The 26,312-nt window shown below is 37.1% G+C and overlaps 1 protein-coding gene across 5 annotated transcripts in view; it reads right to left on the bottom strand.

Annotated features, from left to right (window-relative positions):
- The window catches only part of tjp3 (tight junction protein 3), a 77,508-nt gene extending 53,919 nt beyond the window's left edge, over positions 1-23,589 (bottom strand). Inside the window, exons 1-3 of one of the 5 annotated variants that reach the window (XM_062038912.1) lie at positions 23,393-23,589; positions 457-513; positions 15-139 (exon numbers count right to left, since the gene is read on the bottom strand). In XM_062038912.1, coding sequence (XP_061894896.1) covers positions 15-139; positions 457-504 — 173 coding nt within the window. In that variant the 5' untranslated portion in view covers positions 505-513; positions 23,393-23,589. Of the gene's footprint in view, positions 1-14; positions 140-456; positions 514-598; positions 710-5,953; positions 6,139-12,867; positions 13,185-23,392 lie in introns of those variants that run through there. The other 4 variants (XM_062038910.1, XM_062038911.1, XM_062038914.1 and 1 more) reach the window with 4 other exon arrangements.
- Between the last annotated feature and the right edge of the window lie 2,723 nt (positions 23,590-26,312).

Below are 26,312 nucleotides of genomic sequence, written 5' to 3'. Positions count from 1 at the left end.
GGTTGCCAACTTACAACAGGCGACCCATGGCCGGTCCATTTGGCAGCACGTCGGACACTATCACGGCCGTATCACCGCTGTCCGGATGAGGTTTGTCCTTGCCTCCTGATAAGGCAAAGCCAAAGCCGAATTTGGGATCCTGCCAACATGAGACAAACAGCTGAAGAATTACTGGGAAAACATGAGGGAAGAAATCATGCAGGTGGAGCCGGATGAGTGTGACAGAAAAAGCACATTCCAGTCAAGCTTGGTATGCGGTGCGAGTACGTGTCGACTACTGTAGCAGGGTGTGCCGCTTTTAAATCCTGCTAGGTGCTAGGCCCGAGTCCTGCACAAAACTCTTGCAAAAGATACCAAAATCTGCCTTGTTACCCCATTAACTACCTAAATTAACACTACGCCATTATCCTGTCAGTTCTACAGCAACATTGTTCTATCATTAAACAAGGAACTCACTTTGTTGAGTGTTATTGTATGCTGCTCCCATATTGTTAAGTCCTCCATGCCTGGTTTCTGCAACAAAATAAGAACACAAAAATTAGTAGGTGAGGAGTAACGACAAACATTTAGTATGGAAGACTTTACTGTAATGTCTTACAGGCAAGAGAAGCTGTAAGAATGTCTGCAAGTAAACCTCAATGCCGCATGCGCTCACCTGTGTCAATCCGGATTGACTGGTATGGGGGAGGGGTCACCTGGTGTGTGTGTGTGTGTGTGTGTTTAACAATAAAAAAGACTCTATTGACAAAAACAGGGTGTGTATTGTGCAACTACAGTAGTACCTTAACTTACAAGCGTAATTGGTTCCGTGACAAAGCGTAAAAGTCAAAACACTTGTAAAACTTATTAAAAAAAAAAGAAGTTTTCTAAGCCACCAACGGATTCATATGCTTCCATTTCTGGGTGGATCTCGCGTGAGAGGAAGGTGGGAGGGAAAATGCTAGAAAGTGCCAGTCTTCATAGCAACTGATGCTGTGGTCAAAGTTAGAATTGCCACAAAACACATTTTAAGATATGCCGTCTTAAGTGGATAATTCGCCACGTTTCATGTGTCAGGTAAACCGCGATGAATGGGGCCATAAGAATCCCGTTCCTACTGTAAGTGTCCCAAAAATAAATACTTTCTATCCCATAAATATTGTCTGGGATAATTCATTTACTTAACTACAGTGTTTATATATCATTTTTACTCTTCTTGCAAAATAGTCTTCTTGTAAGATAGTCTTTTTTGCACAAATTCTGGTTATTACTGTGCTATTTTTACAAAATGACGGAATATCAATCAATCAATCAAACCTTATTTATAAAGCGCTTTTCATACATAAAAGAAATGCAACGCAAAGTGCTTTACAAAGTTAAAAACAATACCCGGTGACCCATATCCCCCATTATCACATACGTACGCAGGGACACAGATACCAAACACAAACACACACACACACACACACACAATATACACACATGTGCAACTATATGGACAAATGATTGCATGGCTGAGTACAGAGGGGACATGTGAGTAAACACTATCACAGGAATAAATTCTACCAAGCAATTTTCCGCCTTAAGAGCAAATTAAATAATTGAAATGTAGTCGTACCAGGACCGGGCTCTGTCTGAAGTTTAAAATTCAACACTAGTCCCTCAAAATGTTGAAATAAAAATAGTTTTTCCTTCGGAGAAAGTTATTTCGACGGTAAAAGAGGTGGGACGATGCTTGTTTGTAAAGGAATCTGCAATACCTGGGCTGTGAATGGAGGTAGGAATCTTTGAATCCAGGAACTACAATTTTGATTATAAATGTATTATTCATGCATATTTAATTATTATATTGTATATTATTTTTTATTTTGTGTATTAATATTATTTTTGTTTTATATCGGCTACTTAATAATATGTACTTGACTGCTGATTAATCAGTTTACTAATTTCTCAGGGGTGTCAAACTTGTTTTCATTGAGGGCCACATCGCATTAATGGCTGCCTTCAGAGGGCCACTTTTTAAAAATGTATTTATGCATGCGGGCAATAACCTGTGATTAATCATAACAAAATAAAAAAACTATCATTTGACAGCTTTGATATAAATTAAAGTTTTAAAGATTAAAGTACCAATGATTGTCACACACACACTAGATGTGGTGAAATTTGTCCTCTGCATTTGACCCATCCCCTTGGGGAGCAGTGGGCAGCAGCGGCGCCGCGCCCGGGAATCATTTTGGTGATTTAACCCCCAACTCCAACCCTTTGTTGCTGAGTGCCAAGCAGGGAGGTTATGGGTCCCATTTTTATAGTCTTTGGTATGACTCGGCTGGGATTTGAACTCCAACCTACCGATGTGTACCAGTAATCACCTCCTATTATTACATTATTGCCTATGTACTTGATTATTAAATTTTTTAATGTACAAATTAATGGATACATCATATGTTAAGGTGACAAGCAAATATTCAACCGTTTATTTGTAATCTTTACTAACCTATTTTTGTAAAACACTATATAATAATGTAATATTTGGCATGATTAGATAATAAAGTTTAAAAGATACGCATTTTTTCTTGTCAAAATCGAAATAATTATTTGCATTTAGTAAAAAAAAAAAAAAAAAGAAGTATTTTTTTAACAAATATTTTTTCCTAGGCTTTCGCGGGCCACATACAATGATGTGGCGGGCAAGATCTGGCCCCCGGGCCTAGAGTTTGACACCTGTGCCTTAGCTGGTTACTCAATGGTGTAACATGATTCCAGTTAGACTTCTGATGAATTGTACTAAGCATTTATTATTTTGTTTTACTCCTTTATATTCAAGCTAGCTCAGTCCCACGGCTACTATTGCTTGTCCTCCTTCGTCTTTGTCCGCCCCAGTTCTGCATTTTTACCATATATAAATAATCGATATTTGGACGTTTGTCCAACGATTCAGAATCATCTACAGTCCAATCGGGATGCATTGAAGAATCTAACATTTTTCCCCCTTAACAGCCTATTAAAGATGGAAATTTTGCAATGCTGGGACTGTGAAGACTCACACTTCTCCCACCTCACGTTGAAAGCAATTGTCATGGTCTATGCGCACCTAATTCGGATTGCCGTGTATGTAAACGCGCACACATATTTGGGTGGGTTTCTGTGTGAATGACACAGGTGAGGAAAAACTGGCTCTACAGTTACCTCTCTAATGCGTGAATTTTGCAGCCTCTCCTTATAAACAATGCACTAGACCAGGGGTCGGGAACCTTTTTGGCTGAGAGAGCCATGAAAGCCAAATATTTTAAAATGTATTTCTGTGAGAGCCATATAATATTTTTTTAACACTGAATGCAACTACATGCGTGTATTTCTAAGTAAAACCAACATTTTTAGAGTATAATAAGTCTCTTATTAATTTTAATAACATTGTTATTCTGAAGCTAACCAATAATAAATAAAATACTTCTTACCATTAATGCGGTAGAAAACAGATGGATGGATTAAAATTAGAGATGTCCGATAAATGCTTTAAAATGTAATATCAGAAATGATCGGTATCGGTTTCAAAATTACCGTAATTTCCGGACTATAAGCCGCTACTTTTTCCCCTCGTTCTGATCCCTGCGGCTTATACAAGGGTGCGGCTTATTTACGGCCTGTTCTTCTCCGACACCGACGAAGAGGATTTCGGTGGTTTTAGTACGCAGGAGGAAGACGATGACACAATGATTAAAGACTGACTTTTCATATACCGGTAGGCTGTTTTGATAACGTACAGGCGAGCACTTTGTATTACTTTGCACCGTTGTATTATTTGTACTCTGCACGAATGCTGTTCGCCATGTCAAAGATGTGAAAGTTTGATTGAATGATTGAAAGATTTATTGTTAATAAATGGGACGCTTTGCGTTCCCAAACAGTCATCTCTGTCCCGACAATCCCCTCCGTGGTAGCAGGAACCCCTATATACTACGCTAATTACACATCAAAACCCTGCGGCTTATAGTCGGGTGCGGCTTGTATATGGAGCAATCTGTATTTTCCCCTAAATTTAGCTGGTGCGGCTTATAGTCAGGTGCGGCTTATAGTCCGGAAATTACGGTATCTGTATCGGTTTCAAAAAGTAAAATTAATGACTTTTTAAAACGCCGCTGTGTACACGGACGTAGGGAGAAGAACAGAGCGCCAATAAACCTTAAAGGCACTGTCTTTGCGTGCCGGTCCACATAATATCTACGGCTTTTCACACACACAAGTGAATGCAAGACGTACTTGGTCAACAGCCATACAGGTCACACTGAGGGTGACCGTATTAACAACTTTAACACTGTTACAAATATGCGCCACACTGTGAACCCACACCAAACAAGAATGACAAACACATTTCGGGAGAACAGCCGCACCGTAACACAACAGAACAAATATCGGGAACCCCTTGCAGCACTAACTCTTCCGGGACGCTACAATATACACCCCCCCACCTCAACCCCCAACCCCGCCCACCTCAACCTCCTCATGCTCTCTCAGGGAGAGCATGCCCCAAATTCCAAGCTGCTGTTTTGAGGCATGTTAAAAAAAATAATGCACTTTGACTTCAATGATAAATATGGCAGTGCCATGTTGGCATTTTTTTCCATAACTTGAGTTGATTTATTTTGGAAAACCTTGTTACATTGTTTAATGCATCCAGCGGAGCATCACAACAAAATTAGGCATAATAATGTGTTAATTCCACGACTGTATATATCGGTATCGGTTGATATCAGAATCGGTAATTAAGCAAAAAAGCCATTATCGGACATCTCTAATTATGAGAATGTTTTATATTTTGAACGTTATTTTTAACACTGTGATTACCAGTGGAATTATTCATTACTTATCGTGTTCAGCAATGTCAGCTAAGATTTATCTGAGAGCCAGATGCAGTCATCAAAAGAGCCACATCTGGCTCGAGAGCCTTAGGTTACCTACCCCTGCACTAGACTCTGGCGCTGGCAAGCATTCATTTAACCGACTGTAGGTGTCAGGGAAAGTATACAGATGCGTGATCAACATGAATTGATTAACGTGGTCCCTGACTTAAACAAGTTGAAAAACTTATTCAGGTGTTACTATTTAGTGGTCAATTGTACGGAATATGTACTGTACTGTGCAATCTACTAATACAAGTTTCAATCAATCAATCAAAGGTTCTGCGTAAAAGGCACATGCAGGTGGATAAATGCCAGATCCAATGTTACATCTCTGATGCGGCAAGCAAACTGTCTGTGTCAGCACGACATACAGTATATCACATTCCAGAAGGAACGAGTAAAGCCAGCTTCTCTAATAGGACACATCGAGATTGAAGTTGGAAGTCGACTGATGTACGATAACACTGGTGGAACTACAACTGACATGACAGATGACAGCTGAGCTTTTGTTAGTGTAGAGACGTCTAAAAACACCAACAAGTGCGTTGGTAGCTGGTAGCACAGTGTTGGTGTGTGCAGTGGGAGTTAACAGTAGGCTATTTGCTCTAGTAAGTTAATGGTTAACCGAAGCATGTAAAAAAAATGGCCTGACTGCTTAAACAGAAACTGGTGTGTTGTATTTTCAGTGTTTCGATTTAAAGTAGCAATAATGCACTTTTTCTTTTATCTCTTGTTTTAATTGTATTGTCAACAAATGCACTGTTTCTAAATCGTACTTTACAGAAAATATGCAAATAATTGTTAATCCATTTCATAACTCTCAGGGTAATAAACCTAACCTAAAAAAGTTGCAATAACCAAAAAGATATGCTTAAATAAGGAAATAAAAGATAACAGCCATGCCCTCATTTTGTAGTATTGAAAAACTTTGTCAGACGCCTATACTAAAACAAAAATATATTTTCAAAATAACTTATTTTGTTAGAGGTCACTTTTAAGAAAGTATTTTGTACATATTTTGGTGATTTTCGCGTCTTAACAGGTCATTTCAGGCAGTGTTTTATTGCACTCACCACTTGGTCTTTGAACCGTACTTCCATTTCCCACTGGGATCTCCGAGCCTAACAACGACACTAACAACGCACAAGCAGCTGATCATATTCCAAGCGTCTGGAAACAAAACAATCCCACACGGGGGGTGCACTCATCCTGTTGCAGCTGCTGTCCTCATGTCTGTTAGAAAAGTGATACTCCAGGAGGGGAAAAAAAGAAGCGTAATATGACCAGAAGTGGCGTTCCTCACCTGGGAGGCGCTCCTCCCTCTTAAATGCGCACTTTGCCCACTCATCCTGTGACTCTCTGATACAGTCCATTAAACACACTAATGTATGTAATGACTGGAGGTCAAAGAAGAGTCAACACAAACTCGCTTGGACCATCTTATACAAAAATTATTCAGTGTTGTTTTTTTTTGTATCATCATTTCAATATACAGTCGTGGTCAAAAGTTTACATACACTTGTAAAGAACATAATGCCATGGCTGTCTTGAGTTTCCAATACATTCTACAACTCTTATTTTTTTGTGATAGAGTGATTGGAGCACATACTTGTTGGTCACAAAAAACATTCATGAAGTTTGGTTCTTTTATGAAATTATTATGGGTCTACTGAAAATGTGACCAAAAGTATACATACAGCAATGTTAATATTTGGTTACATGTCCCTTTGCAAGTTTCACTGCAATAAGGTGCTTTTGGTAGCCATCCACAAGCTTCTGGTTGAATTTTTGACCACTCTTCTTGACAAAATTGGTGCAGTTCAGCTAAATGTGTTGGTTTTCTGACATGGATTTGTTTCTTCAGCATTGTCCACACGTTTAAGTCAGGACTTTGGGAAGGCCATTCTAAAACCTTAATTCTAGCCTGATTTAGCCATTCCTTTACCACATTTGACATGTGTTTGGGGTCATTGTCCTGTTGGAACACCCAACTGCCCCCAAGACCCAGCTGATGAGGTATTTAAAAAATTGAGCGCGCTCCACCCTAACAAGGCCACCGGCTTCGATAATATTCCCTCCAGATTCCTCAGGGACTCTGCCTCCATCATTGCCCCGATCATCACGCGCATAATAAACCTTTCAATTACACAAGGCCAAGTACCAAAAGATTTTAAGATAGCAAGAGTAACTCCCCTCTTTAAAAAAGGAAGCAAATTGGAACCTGGCAACTACCGAAATGTTTCTATTCTCAGTTCCATTTCGAAAGTAATGGAGAAAATAGTTTATGAACAGGTCAATAGTTACCTTGCCACTAATAAACTCATGTACAAATTCCAATCCGGCTTCAGAACTAACCACTCCACTGACACATGTCTTCTCTATCTGACCGACCACATCAAACATGAGGTGGACGCGGGCAAATATTGCGGCATGGTCATGCTGGACCTTCAGAAGGCCTTTGACACCGTTAACCGCGCTATACTGATGGATAAGCTCAGAGCAATCGGATTTAACAAAACCTCATGGAGCTGGATGCAATCTTACTTGGAGGGGAGGGAGCAGGTGGTAGAGGTGAACGGCACCGTGTCCCCCCCTCTCTGTGAGCTGTGGAGTCCCCCAAGGCAGTATATTGGGACCTTTACTGTTCCTAATATACATAAACGACATGTCATCGGCATGCGACTGTGAATTGTTTTTGTTTGCGGATGACTCTGCCCTGCTGGTATCCGGCAAGGACAAGTCACAGGTGGAGAAAATCCTCAGTGCTGAGCTGTGTAGAACTTGCACCTGGCTCGCTGACAACAAGCTATCCATACACTTGGGTAAAACAGAATCCATCCTGTTTGGGTCCCACATCAACCTTAAGAAAGTCAATGACTTCACCATAAAAGTGGGTGACATTGTTATCACCAGGAAAGATGAGGTCACCTACCTAGGTTCCATAATCAGAAAGGTTAACCAACGAACAAGATTTCTCTACAGAATCTCCTCTCTGGTCAACAAAAGCACCTTGAGGACTCTGGCGGGAACTCTCGTTCAATCCTTTTTCGAGGTACCCTAGCACCTCTAAAACCCTCAAATCTAAACTCCAAACATCTCAGAACAAGCTAGTCAGGTTACTTCTAGACCTCCACCCCAGATCCCACCTCACTCCTACCCACTTCTCTAAAGTGGGCTGGCTCAAGGTGGAGGACAGAGTTAAACAACTTGCACTGAGCCTAGTCTATAAAATCCACTACACCTACCTGATACCGAAGTATATGTCAAACTACTTCCTTAACGTAAATGACCACCATAACCACAACACCAGGGGGAGCTCCACTAACCACGTTAAACCCAGATTCCGAACTAACAAAGGTTTTAACTCATTCTCTTTCTATGCCACATCAATGTGGAATGCGCTCCCAACAGGTATAAAAGAAAGGGCATCTCTATCCTCCTTCAAAACCGCAATAAAAGTTCACCTCCAGGCAGCTACAACCCTAAACTAACACCTTCCCCGGATTGCTAATAATCAAATGTAAACAATCAAATGCAGATACTTTTTCTTATGCCTTCTGATCTCTCTCTCTCTCTCTCTCTCTCTCTCTCTCGCTCTCTCTCTATGTCCACTACTTGCTGTCCATATCCTACCCCCCCCTCCACACCCCTGATTGTAAATAATGTAAATAATTCAATGTGATTATCTTGTGTGATGACTGTATTATGATGATAGTATATATGATAGTATATATCTGTATCATGAATCAATTTAAGTGGACCCCGACTTAAACAAGTTGAAAAACTTATTCGGGTGTTACCATTTAGTGGTCAATTGTACGGAATATGTACTTCACTGTGCAACCGACTAATAAAAGTCTCAATCAATCAATCAATCAAAAACCCAACCTCTGGGCTGATGATTTTAGGTTGTCCTGAATAATTTGGAGGAAATCCTCCTTTTTCATTGTCCCATTTACTCTCTGTAAAGCATCAGTTCCATTGGCAGCAAAATAAGCCCAGAGCATAATACTACACGACCATGCTTGACGGTAGGAATGGTGTTCCAGTGATTAAAGGCCTCACCTTTTCTCTTTTAAACATTGCAGGGTATTGTGGCAAAACAGCTCAATTTTTGTTTCATCTGACATCACATGGACAAAGATAAGACCTTCTGGAGGAAAGTTCTGTGGTCAGATGAAACAAAAATGTTGCTTTTTGGCCACAATACCCAGCAATATGTTTGTACTACATGTATGATATGGAGCTGACTATGACATACTCAATAAACAACAAACAAACAGCTTTACAGCAGAGAGTAGCCAGTTAAGAGATGAAATTAAATAAATACCACCACCATGCTTGACGATAGGAATGGTGTTCCTGGGATTAAAGGCCTCACCTTTTCTCCTCCAAACATATTGCTGGGTATTGTGGCCAAACAGCTCAATTTTTGTTTCATCTGACCACAGAACTTTCCTCCAGAAGGTCTTATCTCTGTCCATGTTATGGACAAAGATAACACATTTTCAGTAGACCCAAAATAAATTTATAAAAGAACCAAACTTCATGAATGTTTTTTGTTACAAATCACTCTATCACAAAAAAAATAAGAGTTGTAGAAATAATTGGAAACTCAAGACAGCCATGACATTATGTTCTTTACAAGTGTATGTAAACTTTTAACAACAACTGTAAATTAATCTTTCAATTTTCTGCCCTTGTGCTGCAAAGGCGTAGAATGTAGGAACCAAATGGACAAACTCAACCTAAAATAAACAAAACAGCACAGATCGTTCGTTTCCTCTCCCAGTGCACATGCGTCATGGCCAATTATGTAATGTAAATATTAGGATTTTCCGATGGTGTTTTATGCTGCCGATTCGGATCATCCATGAGATCAACCGATACCAATACCGATCACATGTATTAACTGTAAATGTATTTATGGTGAGTGCTATTGCCCGCTTAACAATATCAAAACAATATTTACCGTAAACTAAATTGTTGATTACATACTACTCATTTTCAGTAAATCCTTTGGTTTTTGCCCTCAAAGTCCTCCTGTGTCCAGGGAATGATTGCCGTAGATTGTAAACAATAATACAAACCAGAACAAAATGATTGAGAAAATAAAAATATATATCCAAATCTAATCACTCTAGTATCAATCATATATTGATCCTACCCTTGGTATCAACAACACCGATAAATGGATGGATTACGTGTCGTATATGGACTGACACACCAACAGTTTTTTATATTACATTATACCGAATTTTCCGGAACTATAAAACCGCCAGTTTTTTCCCCACGCTTGGAACCCTGCGTCTTATAAAACGGTGTGGCTAATTTTCTAACGGCCATAATATTTTGTATTCAACAAATAGTTTTCCTAGAACACTGAAAAGGTGTGATATTGATTGTGCTCTGGCACCATTTTTTTGGACGAGTTTGCTCACTGCAAGTGCTCAAGTGGAAAATGTACTTCCTGTTTCGTTCTTTTAACCGGAAGTATTTGTCCACACCGTTTCTGCTCGAAAGGATTCTTCATTCATCACTCTAACTAAAACAATTCATACTTACTAAACCGTCCCATGTGTGATATCTGTAGTATTTTAATGCACATTTGCACGTGCTATTGGAATGTAACCATATAGTCATTGGCAATGGTGAATTTACTATCATTTTCACAAGTGTCTGTGTTAGTATATTAACTTACAATGGCATTCTTTTTGCATTGTTTCAGTTTTGTAAATTCACCAAAACGTCACAGTGGAGTTAGCTAGTGGGTCCATGACAATGAATTCTGTTTTGTTTGATCAGCCATTTTACTGCCGTGTGACAGGCACCGTTTGGAAACAATTAGGATATATAAATAATCATTTACAATATATTTTGAACCGGTATATATATATGTAGACATATTAAGTTCCTCTAAAATGTAATGGGTGCGGCTTAAATACAGATGCGCTCTATAGCTCGGAAAATACAATACTTTTTCTAGACTCTTATTAATCTACTTGTCAATTTCCTGTTAATAACTGCTTACTTTCTGTCTAAACTTTACTAAGCACTTATCTCTTGGTATTGTTTAAACCGAGCTTAACGGTTAGCTTATCTATGAGCATGCCTGCTCCTGGCTTGCTCTCGATGTGTAACATGTTTAGCCAGGTCCTCCAGTGATAATACTCGATAATGACACATAAGAAGTTAATATACTTAGAAATGCAGTTTCTTTTTTATGATGGAGATGATTATGATTAGTTTAGGAGAGCGGCTCCACACGGTGTATGGAGACACATAAACAACGGCTAGCCGCGTCTCAGCCGAAGGACTAAATATGGATACAGTGTCAGCCAGAGGGGCTCGGCGATTGTGGTCGGCGTTAAAAAGCATTTATCAGCAATGGCAATCATATACTTTTTCATGAAAATCGTCCGATACTGATCGGAGGCCGATTGATTACAAGTCCTGTATTAAATGATGAAAATGTCCACCCCCTCATGTCCCACCACAGATAGATTGGACTCCTGTGGAAAACTATGTTGTTGTTTGTTTTTTTTTAAACAAAAAAAACCTACGTGTTTTCCTCATATAAATAACTACTCCATCATCAAGACAAAATAATTAAAAAAATATATACAGTAAATTGAGTTTCGCTACCTAATCTACATGTTGATTTTGTTGTTGCTTTTCTAAATGCAAGTAAAGTGTTGTAATTGTACAATTTGGTGTACACTGTGTGTGCTTAGCGTAAATTCCGGACTATATGCCGCTACTTTTTTTCTACGCTTTGAACCCTGCGGCTTACAAAGCGGTGGGGCTAATTTACGTTTTTTCTTTGCTGACGGCCACAATGCAAATAAATTTCAAAAAAACAAGCAGAGGCACTGAATAGGTGTGTTAATGTTTGTGCTATGGCACCATCTTTTGGACGAGTTTGCCGACTGCAGGTGCTGCAATGCCCTTCCATTTATTGCTTTCCAACGGTTGTAGAAGTGCAGTTTTGCCTTCTAGCCGTCCATAGCATTACTACTCGTATGGATTTTTCATTCATCACTCAAAGCAACGTTTGTAAGTTTTACAATATAACAAAAACTGTTTATAGTTACTATACAGTCCAATGTGTGATCTCCGTAGCAATGTTTTAATGCATATTGTGCTATCCTAATGTAATCATTCAGTCACTATGCAACAAATAGCTGGAATAAACTTCCTGAAGATGTCAGACTTTCCCCAACTCTGACTACTTTTAAAACTAGACTGAAAACTTTTATGTTCACCTTAGCTTTCAGCTAAATCTTTTAACTTTTAACGTCCGCACTGTTTTTATTTTTACTGTCTGCATTTTAATTTTGCTTTTATTTTCTTTCATTTCACTTTGTTGTACCACATGTTGTGCTGTGAAGCACTTTGAGTCTGCCTTGTGTATGAAAAGTGCTATACAAATAAAGTTGCCTTGCCTTGCCTTGTCTAATCAAGGGAGCATAGTTAACATTGGCTATTATGAAAACACATTTACAAGTGTCTGTGTTGGTATTAAAAACTTACAATGGTACTATTTTTGTATTGTTTCAGTTTCACAAATTCCACAGTAAATTCACTAAGACGTCACCGTGGATTTACCGCGTCTGTTTAGCAGATTTAAAAGCTAGCTTCCACAGCATGACGATGACTTTTTTTTTTTTAAACATCCGTTTTACTGCCGTGTTACAGGCACCGTTTGGAAACAATTAAAGTTTGTAGATAAACATTTGCAAAATCTTTTAGTGGAAATAATTTATTTCGCAATATATGTATCTGCAGCTTATGTGAATTATTTTTTTCCCTTAAAATTATTGAGTGAGGCTTATATAGCGGTGATTTGTATAGTCCAGAAAATACGGTAATTAACAACATCCTGTGTACAAATCAAACCAAATTTGATTGAAATCAATTCACAACATTGTTTTTAACATGTAAACACAGCGGTCACTTCTAAAAGGTACCAACAAGACCAACTTACAGGCACCACTAGTAGTGGCGGTGGGGGCTCTGGTGGCACAGAACCAAAGTGCTTCATTAGTTTGAGTCGTTGGGTCGCGTTCATGGCGAACAAACACCTTCAAGTGGATCCGACTGACCCTTAGATAAATTCCAGAGAATATCCGTACACGGCACTTAATTGTCTTACAGAAGCAAGGAGACTTTAATGTAAATACGGTGGTCAAACGTCTGCATTGATCATTCCAAACTGTGTTATTCCCATCAGGAAGTCCGCCAGCTCAAAGTCTCAGTGGTATGCGAGCTTCTTGGTCCACTGTGAGACTTTCCCACAAGGCTGGTTTCAGTCCACTGGGCGCTATGGTTACGGTGAGGGGAATGAGAGCACTGGGCTGTAAATAATTGAAAAGGGGTGTTTGCTGCACGACTATAAACTTCCTAGGTGCCTTCACAGCTCAGTCATAGGACAAGATGTTTTTTCTCTCTCTCTTCTCTTCCACGTGGAACAAACATGACATGATGCTGGGCTGACGCTTCATTATTCATACAAAGTCAGCAAGTGCTACTGTTACGAAAACAAACACTCTCCTATAGTCAAAATCAAACTATCCTATTTGAATGCTTTAAAGCCACACCCAATTGGCCATGACACTTCCAAAGTGGTTCAGGTTAGCCTCCAGGTGCATTTGTGCAGAGTGATGTCATCCATTATACCGTCCTGACTAACCAACTTGGTATCGGTAAGAGGGACTATGTGTGCTCCGGTGCTAGGATGGAAATCTTCTGAAGAGACAATACTAGGGATAGGAGATACGGTTTAAAATCTATTTTTTTTGCAGCTTCTTGCGATGACGCTATATAGCATGATATATCATTTGGTAAATAAATGATAATAGAGCCATTTCAAAACTATTGTATCAAAACTATTATAAATCTACTTGTTAATTCACTGTTAATAGCTGGTTACTTTCCGTTGTAACATAACTCTACCTACACTTCTGGTGAAATTAAATTAACACTTTTTCTTATGTTGTTTGGATACTTTACATTGTTTTTGGGTGATACTACACATTTGCATATCGATCCAATATCCAATTATTGCCCCAATTATAATGAGACAAAAACACAGGATGGCGGTGTAACAATATCAGTTAAAATTTTTGGAACAAAGGCTATCTGACTTAAATAATTCCCCCCCTTAAGTCTTATTTACAAAGTATGTAAACAACAAAAACGGAAAAAAAAAAAAAGAAAGATAATAGAAAATATCGACCTAACCACTGTAGTATCGACCATATAATGACACTATACTTGGTATTGTTACTGTCGATATTTGTATGGATCCACTCACTTTTGTTTACATTCAAGAGGTCAAGCTTAATAATAATAATAACAATAATGACGCACTTTACATTTGTTAAAATCTCAAAGTGCTACCAAGTATAAAAAAAAGGTAAAAAAGAAAAAATTGAGTTAGAATATATAATAGAAAATTAAAATAGAAATAAAAACATGAAAAACACGAGATAAAACATAGAAACATACCGTATTTTTCGGACTATATGTCGCAGTTTTTTTCATAGTTTGGCCGGGGGTGCGACTTATACTCAGGAGCGACTTATGTGTGAAATTATTAACACATTACCGTAAAATATCAAATAATATTATTTAGCTCATTCACGTAAGAGACTAGACATATAAGATTTCATGGGATTTAGCGATTAGGAGTGACAGATTGTTTGGTAAACGTATAGCATGTTCTATATGTTATAGTTATTTGAATGACTCTTACCATAATATGTTACGTTAACATACCAGGCACGTTCTCAGTTGGCTATTTATGCGTCATATAACGTACACTTATTCAGCCTGTTGTTCACTATTCTTTATTTATTTTAAATTGCCTTTCAAATGTCTATTCTTGGTGTTGGGTTTTATCAAATAAATTTCCCCCAAAAATGCGACTTATACTCCAGTGCGACTTATATGTTTTTTTCCTTCTTTATTATGCATTTTCGGCCGGTGCGACTTATACTCCGGAGCGACTTAAACTCCAAAAAATACGGTAGATCAAATAGAAATAAAAACATGAAAGCACTGGATAAAACAGATAGGCAAGCAGTACATTTAAAAACAAGAAGGCAGAGAAATTAGACAAAAGCTGTGCTAAAAAGGTGATTGCGGTTACCTTATCCTCCTACAGTGTGTGGTAGCAAGTCTAGCTATTTTTCGTTCTAATAATACTTCATAATAATGATATTACTTGAAAAAATGCCATTGGGGCGAGGATTGCTGACTTAGAAGTGGCTTCACTTTGTGGAGGATGCTACATCGCGTTGAGGATGCCTTCGTTCGCTTGTTGCTGTCAACTTTGCGTGACACAGCTAGAATGTGTCACCAACATGCATTATCACAATAGCATTAAAAGCTCTATTTGTGTGTTTTGCGCAACCGTAGATATCCATCCATTTTCTACCGCTTGTCCCTTTTGGGGTCGCAGGGGGTACTGGAGCCTATCTCAGTAGACAATATAGAAATAAATCTTGCATATACATTACAATAATCAATGTACAACTTGTATAGCAGTATAGATTTACTATCCATGCACTGAAAATTAGTCAACACAGAGCCATTATTGACAAAATAACAGGGAACACAATTATAGGGGAACTATACGGCGCTACTAAATGAAAAAAATAGCACAGAATTTTTTTGTAGCACAGAACATTTTTTGTAGCAATATGAAATGTCTTAAATATCACAATTTCAATATTATCACTCAAACAAGGTCCACATGCGTCCTCATACATACACTATAAACACAATGCAATCACTGTAACGCTCAATTAAACTCAGAACATCCCTAAACTAAACTAACAATGGTGTTTTTATAGGTGAACATTATTATAGGGCATACACACAAAGATGTTAGCCAGGAACACCAACCTGCCAACTGTTTCATGATGCTGTGTGACAGGCTGTCTTTTAAAATTACTGTTAAAAAGTCATTAATTATAGTTACTTGATACTTTACCTAAAATGTAACTGAATTACAAACGTAATTACTCTTTAATAAATGTTTTATTACTAGGAAAATGTATTAATGTGTTACTTGAAAAATAAATTTCAAATATCTGGCATAAAGCAGTTAAAATATGTTTCAGTGTGTGCCTTTTAAAAGGCGATGCCTGTTGCCTAGTGACGTCAGCGAGTCTTGACTTTTAGCTGTTTTTGTTAGCTTAGTATGTTAGCAGCGGCAGTTTGTCTGCTCTGACGGCAGCTTTTTTTAATCTTTCGCTGGTTTGTGTTACCTGTGCTTAATAAATAGATTGAATGTGCTTTCATGGCGGTATGTCCTTGTCAAAAAACGGGGTATTGTTTGGATGGCAGGTTTGTCACTTCTATCATTGATTTGATGTTCAATATTCCCTCTGACCCTCGTAGTTACGAGCAAGCAGCGCAGTTTGTGTCAAGTGGTGATGAAAAACACGTTGTCTGTTACTGACAACTAAGATCTAGTTTAATCCGTGTTGGATTATGTTGGAGCTGCTCCCCTCGCAGGTATGTGGCCAATCATTTGGTTATGGTTTAAATTCATTTCAAACATGCTATACAGATGGGCAAAAATGTTACACCAGTTTTAGTTAATTTGGAGGGATTTATTTTGGAGCAAAATGCGATAAAAAAGTTTTAAAATCCCTTTTCGCACATGTGCGACAGGTTTTTATAGTCGCACGGCCTATTTTTAGTTGCATTTGCGAATAAATTTGTCGCACTATAAACTGCACTTATTTGCCTATCATTCACAATCGCTGTGTATTGTAAGACAGGGACACGTTTTTCTTTTTTAATGCGTTCCAAGTCATTAAATACTGGGTGGCTAACAATGCAGCTAATGGAAGTACTCTATTGCGCCCATAAAGCCCTCTAAAAACATCTGAAACTGTCAACAATACTCCATTTACATCTCGTGACCTGAATATTGACCAAGTATTAGTGATATTGATATTACAAACTATTTTAGCGGTGCCATTATCACAGAGAGCGAACTATCTTATACATATATAATATGTAAGTATTACATACATGTTGTATTTTATATTGCTACTATGGTCCATTTTTTGTCTACTTTATACCTGCATTATCCTTTCCAACCTTACCCTTTCCATCCTTTGTAACTGAGCTACTGTGTGGAACAATTTTCCTTGTGGATCAATAAAGTTTGTCTGAGTCTAAGTTGAAGTTATACAGATACAGTGTTGACATACTGAGCCGGTGAGCTGCTACAATGCCTTTGAGTTAGTGCACGTTAAATCTAGATTATAAATCATGCCCTTTACCTGGATAGCAAAAGGTTGTGGCCATAAATCGTGAAGTTAGTCAACTTTGACAGTCAACGTAAACCCGGAAATGGCAAAAAAAAAGGCTTGTCTGCCACCAACTTTTTTTTTTTATACCTCCGGGTGGGTTCTGATTAATTATTCATTTAAACGTGAACATATGAACATTCCAGTGAGAGCAGACATTGTACAGTAGGTGATTGTTTTTGAATGTTAGTAGTTTGTATTTCTTCTTTATCACTCAGAAATATTGCTACATGAAGCCTGAAACTTAATCTCTTAAGCACACAGCTTCTAAAACTTGTAGATCATCCTCCTTATATTCAGGCTCAAAAATATAAGGTTCTGCATCATCATTTGTGACAAAGTAGTTGTTGTCGCTAATGAAGTCTGTTATGGTTAGTAGTATTGTTGTTGTAGGGAAATGTGTTGTGATGCGTCTGTGAAATTAAAACGCCGCGGTGTGCTTAAAATGAGCAAACTACGTAAATATTACATGTTATTATGAATGTACCTGTTACTACATCACATATATACTTACAGCATGTATAGAAAACGTTAATGGAGGTTTTTTGGAGGCTTTTAGACCAAGGGACGGCGTGGCAAAGTTGGTAGAGTGGCCGTGCCAGCAATTGGAGGGTTGCTGGTTACTGGGGTTCAATCCCCACCTTCTACCATCCTAGTCACGAACGTTGTGTCCTTGGGCAAGACACTTCACCCTTGCTCCTGATGGGTGCTGGTAGCGCCTTGCATGGCAGCTCCCTCCATCAGTGTGTGAATGTGTGTGTGAATGGGTGAATGTGGAAATACTGTCAAAGCACTTTGAGTACCTTGAAGGTAGAAAAGCGCTATACAAGATAAGTATTTATCATTTATTTATGCTATAGGCCAGGGGTCACCAACCTTTTTGAAACCAAGGGCTACTTCTTGGGTACTGATTAATGCGAAGGGCTACCAGTTAGATACACACTTAAATAAATTGCCAGAAGTAGCCAATTTGCTCAATTTACCTTTAACTCTATGTTATTATTAATAATTAATGATATTTATCTTTGTGGAAACACTGATCATCTTAATGATTTCTCACAATAAATATATATAGAAACAGATAAATATCAATATGCAACACTTTATTTTTATATTTTCTCTAAGTGCACATAGCACACAGCCTGTCCCCACTCAGCACAGCACGTCCGCTTTCCCACAATATAAACAGCTTGCCTGCCCAATGACGTCATAACATCTACGGCTTTTAGAGAGTAGAGTGCACAACTGCACACACAACAAGGAGACGAAGCAGAAGAACAAGGAAGTTACAGACATGGCGACACCGTCGACGAGCAAGATGAAGAAGTACGCTTGGGGGAAGGGGTATGTAATTATGTTGCCTGTACATTATATTACTATATCGGAGGTCTCAAGGTTGGCAAGTATGGGTTAGAGTGTCCGCCCTGAGATCGGTAGGTTGTGAGTTCTAACCCCGGCCGAGTCATACCAAAGACTATAAAAATGGGACCCATTACCTCCCTGCTGGGCACTCAGCATCAAGGGTTGGAATTGGGGGTTAAATCACCAAAATGATTCCTGGGCGCGGCACCGCTGCTGCCCACTGCTCCACTCACCTCCCAGGGGATGAACAAGGGGATGGGTCAAATGCAGAGGACAAATTTCACCACACCTAGTGTGTGTGTGACAATCATTGGTACTTTAACTTTAAAACTAATTACATTGTATCATATTTTGGCACCATAATAATTTACTTATTTAAGGACATTTTGAGCTTTAGAGCAGTGTTTCCAAACCATAGTGCTGGGGCCCAATGTTGGCTAAAAACAAATGTTTTTTAGCTGTAGTCCGTATGAACCACAGCAGTACTCCGTTGTAATACACTTGTCCACCACGTGTGGCAGTAAGGACAATATCAAACAAACAGAAGAAGTCTGGTGCTAAAGTCATAGAGAAGTTCCATAAGCGCAGAAATTATGACTAAAGTGGTGAACCTGTATTTTTATTGTCACTTAAATGTTATTAACAGTTTATTTAAGAAACAAATGGGTCATTAGTTGTTGTAGCACAACATAAATGTAGGTATCTTTTTTATGAGTCCCTTTTTCTGCAATATATTTGGTTCGTATTTATTTTACTTATAATTAGAGATGTCCGATAATATTGGCCTTCCGATATTATCGGCCGATAAATGCTTTAAAATGTAATATCGGAAATTATCGGTATGGTTTTTTTTTTTTATTATCGGTATCATTTAAAAAAAAAAAAAGTTTTTAAATCAACATAAAAAACACAAGATACACTTACAATTAGTGCACCAACCCAAAAAACCTCCCTCCCCCATTTACACTCATTCACACAAAAGGGTTGTTTCTTTCTGTTATTAATATTCTGGTTCCTACATTATATATCAATATATATCAATACAGTCTGCAAGGGATACAGTCCGTAAGCACACATGATTGTGTGTGCTGCTGGTCCACTAATAGTACTAACCTTTAACAGTTAATTGTAATCATTTTCATTAATTACTAGTTTCTATGTAACTGTTTTTATATTGTTTTACTTTCTTTTTTATTCAAGAAAATGTTTTTAATTTATTTATCTTATTTTATTATTTTTTAAAACAAAGGACCTTATCTTCACCATACCTTGTTGTCCAAATTAGGCATAATAATGTGTTAATTCCACGACTGTATATATCGGTATTGGTTGATATCGGTATCGGTTGATATCGGTATCGGTAATTAAGGTTTGGACAATATCGGAATATCGGATATCGGCAAAAAGCCATTATCGGACATCCCTACTTATAATCAATCAATCAATATATCAATGATTACTTATAAAGCCCTAAATCACGAGTGTCTCAAAGGGCTGCACAAGCCACAACGAGCCTGACTAAGACCAAGGTTTACGTGTTAAATAAGTAATAATCCTTGTGATCAGGCCTAGCCCTAACCAATCTGGCGCCCTAGGCAAGATTTTAATAACGTTACAATATTATTTTCCATAACAATTTAGCCCCCTCCACAATATTAACCCGACGTTAAAACAGAACTAGCTATTTATTGGTTAGCAATTGCAGAATCATGTAACATTAGCTTAATGCTAAAAAGCCAGGTTACTATCAGATTCTGTAACAGACAAATCATTTACCTCTGTCTTTTTCTCGTTTCTCCTCCTCTTCTTTTCTCTTTTTTCTTCCCTGGGCACCTGACAGTTTTGGCCGTTTTGACATCTTGTGTTGATTTTTTGATGTGGTAAGAGTCATGATACGGGAAGGGAGGAGGCGCACCGTGCGGGGGGATGGGGGGGGGGGGGGGGGGGCGTAATGTTGTAACAAATAATATTTCTATTAAATAGGCTTTACTTTGCATTTTAATTAACGTGGGATTATTTTTTGTATTTAGAAATAATAGCACCAACTTTTTTTTTTTTCTCCAACATTTGTGGCACTGGCGTGGCGCCCCCTGATGGACCGCGCCCTTAGCATTTGCCTATACGGCCTATGCCACGGGCCGGCCCTGCTTGTGATTAAGATTAAATATGATTAAAATCAAGACTAAGATTCAGTGTTGATATTTGAGTGGGCCACAACTCCCTCTGGAGTGGAAAAGATGGGCCCCTAGGTCAAAAAAGATTGAGAACCCCTGATTTAGAGGACATATATTTGGGATGTTTACATCAATTTACATGACCTTTGGCTTTTCTGGCCTCCATTTTCTTTCTAAAATGCTTAAATCAGTGATTCTGAAACTGTGGTACGTGGGCGCCATCTCATGGTGTGCCGCAGAATCACTTACTTAAATTATTATCAAAGGTTTATCAGCTGTCAATGAAAGTTGTTACAAATCAGACTACTGTAGGCCGCAGTTGACGCTAAAATAAACAAATAAGACACAAACAGAACAATCTCACTCCGTCATTTCTATCACTCATCCGAATGTTCTCCACATTCTCCGCTTACGTCCGCCCTTTCCCAGCCAATCAACATGCAAAACACATGTAAACTAATTGTATTAGATTTACTATTTAAATACAGTGTTTTATTTTCCTATATTTAAACAGTGTGTACTGTTACAACTAGAGATGTCCGATAATAGCTTTTTTGACGATATCCGATATTCCGATATTGTCCAACTCTTAATTACCGATTTCGATATCAACCGATACCGATATATACAGTCGTGGAATTAACACATTATTATGCCTAATTTTGTTGTGATGCCCCGCTGGATGCATTAAACAATGTAACAAGGTTTTCCAAAATAAATCAACTCAAGTTATGGAAAAAAAAATGCCTACATTTAAAAAAGATACCTACATTTATGTTGTGCTACAACAACTAGGGATGTCCGATAATGGCTGTTTGCCGATATCCCGATATTGTCCAACTCTTAATTACCGTTACCGATATATACAGTCGTGGAATTAACACATTATTATGCCTAATTTGGACAAACAGGTATGGTGAAGATAAGGTCCTTTTTAAAAATAATAATAAAATAAGATAAATAAATTAAAAACATTTTCTTGAATAAAAAAAAACTAAATAAAAACAGTTACATAGAAACTAGTAATTAATGAAAATGAGTAAAATTAACTGTTAAAGGTTAGTACTATTAGTGGACCAGCAGCACGCACAATCATGTGTGCTTACGGACTGTATCCCTGCAGACTGTATTGATATATATTGATATATAATGTAGGAACCAGAATATTAATAACAGAAAGAAACAACCCTTTTGTGTGAATGAGTGTGAATGGGGGAGGGAGGTTTTTTGGGTTGGTGCACTAATTGTAAGTGTATCTTGTGTTTTTTATGTTGATTTAAATTTTTTTTTTTTAAATGATACCGATTATAAAAAAAACCCGATACCGATAACTTCCGATATTACATTTTAAAGCATTTATCGGCCGATAATATCGGAAGGCCAATACTATCGGACATCTCTAATTATAAGTAAAATAAATACGAACCAAATATATTGCAGAAAAAGGGACTCATAAAAAAGATACCTACATTTATGTTGTGCTACAACAACTAATGACAAATATGTTTCTTAAATAAACTGTTAATAACATTTAAGTGACAATAAAAATACAGGTTCACCACTTTAGTCATAATTTCTGCGCTTATGGAACTTCTCTATGACTTTAGCACCAGACTTCTTCTGTTTGTTTGATATTGTCCTTACTGCCACAAGTGGTGGATAAGTGTATTACAACAGAGTGCTGCTGTGGCTCATACGGACAACAGCTAAAAAACATTTGTTTTTAGCCAACATTGGGCCCCAGCCCTATGGTTTGGAAACAATGATAAAATGCTCAAAATGTCCTAAATTAAGTAAATTATTATGGTGCCAAAATATGATACAATGTACAATGGCATCACAACAAAATTAGGCATAATAATGTGTTAATTCCACGACTGTATCGGTATCGGTTGATATCGGAATCGGTAATTAAGAGTTGGACAATATCGGAATATCGGCAAAAAAGCCACTATGCAAAACACATGCAAACTAATTGTATTAGATTCACTATTTTAAATACAGTGTTTTATTTTCCTATATTTAAACAGTGTGTACTGTTACAATAGTCAAATTATTAAATTCACACGTAAAATAAAACCTCCGCCTCGTTTTTAATGAGTACTTAGGCCTACTACGCTACTGTATTTGAATGCTGGGTATTATAGTGGCACTTGGAAAGCCGAGTGTTTTTCTGAGGTGGTACTTGGTGAAAAAAAAAGATTTGAGACTGTAAAATAAATAGAAATACAAAAGCTATAAAGAAAGGAAGCAGCTGTTTGTCATAATGGAAACTATTGTGAAACTCTCCTGACTGGCAAGTAGAAACTCGCATGTGTGGCGGAACCAGAAAGGTGAGAGCTGAAGGATGAAGAGAGTGGACCAACATAACAAATGTAAGTACAAATGCTAAAATCATCAAACATCCATTAGATGTTATTAATAAATAACAAGTATTTTCTACTAGCTTCAAGCTAACAGATAGCTCACATCAATGTCTCACAGGCACTTTCGTTACACTCCCTAAAAAAAATAATTTAATTTATACACACACTTGAATACCTCTAAAACAATAATCTAAATTAACTTGTTAATACATATTGGCTCAATTTTACAATATTTTTCAAGGATATTATCGATAGACTGTAATTGCAAAGTATCTTACCTGCTGTAACACTTCCGGTTTGCGTGCTTATCGCCGTAATCCAAATTTGTACAAAATGTCGGCGCTAAATCCACTTTTAAATGTCACTCTCGTCAGCTTTGTGTGGTTCGAGTCAAAACATAAAGTTTCTTCCGTGGGGTTTCAGCGCGACTGAGGTTTATTTGGAATCTTCCTCCCGTAGACAGGTAAAAGGGGCGTGGCTGTATTGTACGCCCGAGTGGGCGGGGTTTAGTCAGAGGCGGAAGTCGTCACAGGGTAAAAAAAAACACTTTTCTTTGTTCTTCTTAGAGTCCTACTAAAGTTATGTCAATCATATTCTTTTGAAATATACATGTTTGCATAATTTGTGAAAATACCGACATTTCATGAAAAAGGACTGGAAATGTTTTTATTAAATAAATCTCCACTAGAGGGCAGAAGATTTAACAACACTCAAAAACAATGTCTCTAAGCTTTAGTGATTTACACTCTCATTAAATAATAGACAATTTAATACATTTTAATGATTTATTTCATTTTTTTTTTTTCATCTTTTATAAATTTTTGACCAAAAAATATTTTCTATAAAAATGGCAGGGATGGATTCCCCATTATGTATCAAACAGATTTATTTAGATTAATACCTACCTAAATTCTAAATATATTTTTTCACCATCAACTGAGTTTAATTTAATTTTAATGACCTAAATTAATTATTATTATTAGAGTTCAGAATAAATATGTGTATTATTTTATGATAAAATGTGGTCTACAATCTAGACCAGTGGTTCTCAACCTTTTTTCAGTGATGTACCCCCTGTGAAACATTTTTTAATTCAAGTACCCCCTAATCAGAGCAAAGCATTTTTGGTTGAAAAAAAGAAATAAAGAAGTAAAATACAGCACTATGTCATCAGTTTCTGATTTATTAAATTGTATAACAGTGCAAAATATTGCTCATTTGTAGTGGTCTTTCTTGAACTATTTGGAAAAAAAGATAGGTTTTTATTTATATTTATAAAGGATTTTTGAATAGTTGCTATTTTTAGAATATTTAAAAACAATCTCACGTACCCCTTGGCATACCTTCAAGTACCCCCAGGGGTACACGTACCCCCATTTGAGAACCACTGATCTAGACCACAGAAGTGTGTGAAATGTAGATTGGTATCATCATAGGCCCCCTTTAATATTTATTTTGGACAAAATTAATCCCTCAAAGGCACTGAGGCCTGCATTTTCGGTTCCCAATGTATCTTATTAAATCAGGGGTGTCCAAACTTTTTCCATTGAGGGCCGCACATAGAAAAATCAAAGCTAGCAGGGGCCATTTAGATATTTTTTATTTTAAAAACCAATACAATATATGTATAAAAAAATATACATTTAGGCTTCCACTCAGGCTTGATCCCGGGGACCCCAAAGGGTTTTGGTCCAAAAAATATAAAATATTTGTCATTATTCAGTATTATTATTTGTGTTATTATTCAAATTTTTAAATCTCTAGATCAACATTAGGTCTATGTGTCAATATAACATTTTTTAAAAATTTTAATTATATGCTCTTTTTGTCAAAGAAACCCCTTTTTTTTAATGAAAAAACCCCACAAAATATGCAATATTTTCACCCAATCAATTTTTTTAGTGGGATATTTGAGATTATATAATAATTGGAGCCTTAAAAGGTTAATAACTCATAACACAATTGATTTTAATTCATTATTATTTTTTGAGCAATGACACTTAAAAACGAATCACACTAAAATTGTGGGGGATCCAAAAGGGTCGTACTCATTAAAGTGTTAAAAAATAAATTATAATTTTTTTTTTTTACTGTTTACTTTTAACACAATAATGTCGAGATCAACTTCAGATCTATCTGTCAATTATAAGTTTTATTGTTGTTTATGTTTTTTGTTTGTTCGTTTTAGGCCCTTCTTTAAAAAAAAAAAACAGCTCGTTTTTTTACATGGCAAACACAAAATATGCAACATTTTCCCCAAAAAATATCTCAAAATATTTAATGTGACGTAATTGGAGCCTTGTCAATAATTCATAATGACATTGATTTTGATTATTATTTTTTAAAGAAAGAAACAGCCTACATGGCAGCTTTGTGTGATTAGAGTAAACATTGCTACATTTTCTTGTTACATTTAACCTGTTTGCTCTTTAAATACCACTTTTAATGTTTTTAATTTTTTTCAACGTATTTTTAAAATGTGCCGTGGGGCCATTAAAAAATGACCTGCGGGCCGCAAATGGCCCGCGGGCCGCACTTTGGACACACCTGCATTAAATAAATGAATGAATGCAAATCAGGTTGAATTTTGTTTCATAATTAATGGACAATTTATTTAAAAAAAATAATCATTCACATTGTTTCAATAACGTTAATATATTTCACATAGTATGGCGTATATGTTTCCACTATTTGATTCTTAATATACAGTACAGGCCAAAAGTTTGGACACACCTTCTCATTTCAATGCATTTTCTTTATTTTCATGACTATTTACATTGTAGATTGTCACTGAAGGCATCAAAACGATGACACCTGTGAAGTGAAAACCATTTCGGGTGAAGCTCATCGAGAGAATGCCAAGAGTGTGCGAAAAAGTAATCAGAGCAAAGGGTGGCTATTTTGAAGAAACCACAATATAAAACAGGTTTTCAGTTATTTCACCTTTTTTTTTGTTAAATACATAACTTCACATGTGTTCATTCACAGTTTTGATGCCTTCAGTGACAATCTACAATGTAAATAGTCATGAAAATAAAGAAAACACATTTAATGAGAAGGTGTGTCCAAACTTTTGGCCTGTACTGTTTTTAAATACATTCAGTACATAAATACATGCAAATTATATTAAATGTTTTATTAACTATTGGGAAATGTGATTAATGACCTATGTATTAATACACATTTTAATAATTTAAC

Source organism: Entelurus aequoreus, linkage group LG27, assembly GCF_033978785.1.
Source record: "Entelurus aequoreus isolate RoL-2023_Sb linkage group LG27, RoL_Eaeq_v1.1, whole genome shotgun sequence".
Lineage (NCBI taxonomy): Eukaryota > Metazoa > Chordata > Actinopteri > Syngnathiformes > Syngnathidae > Entelurus > Entelurus aequoreus.
Note: the sequence above shows the minus strand (reverse complement) of the source record. Positions and strands in the feature narration are given on the sequence as shown.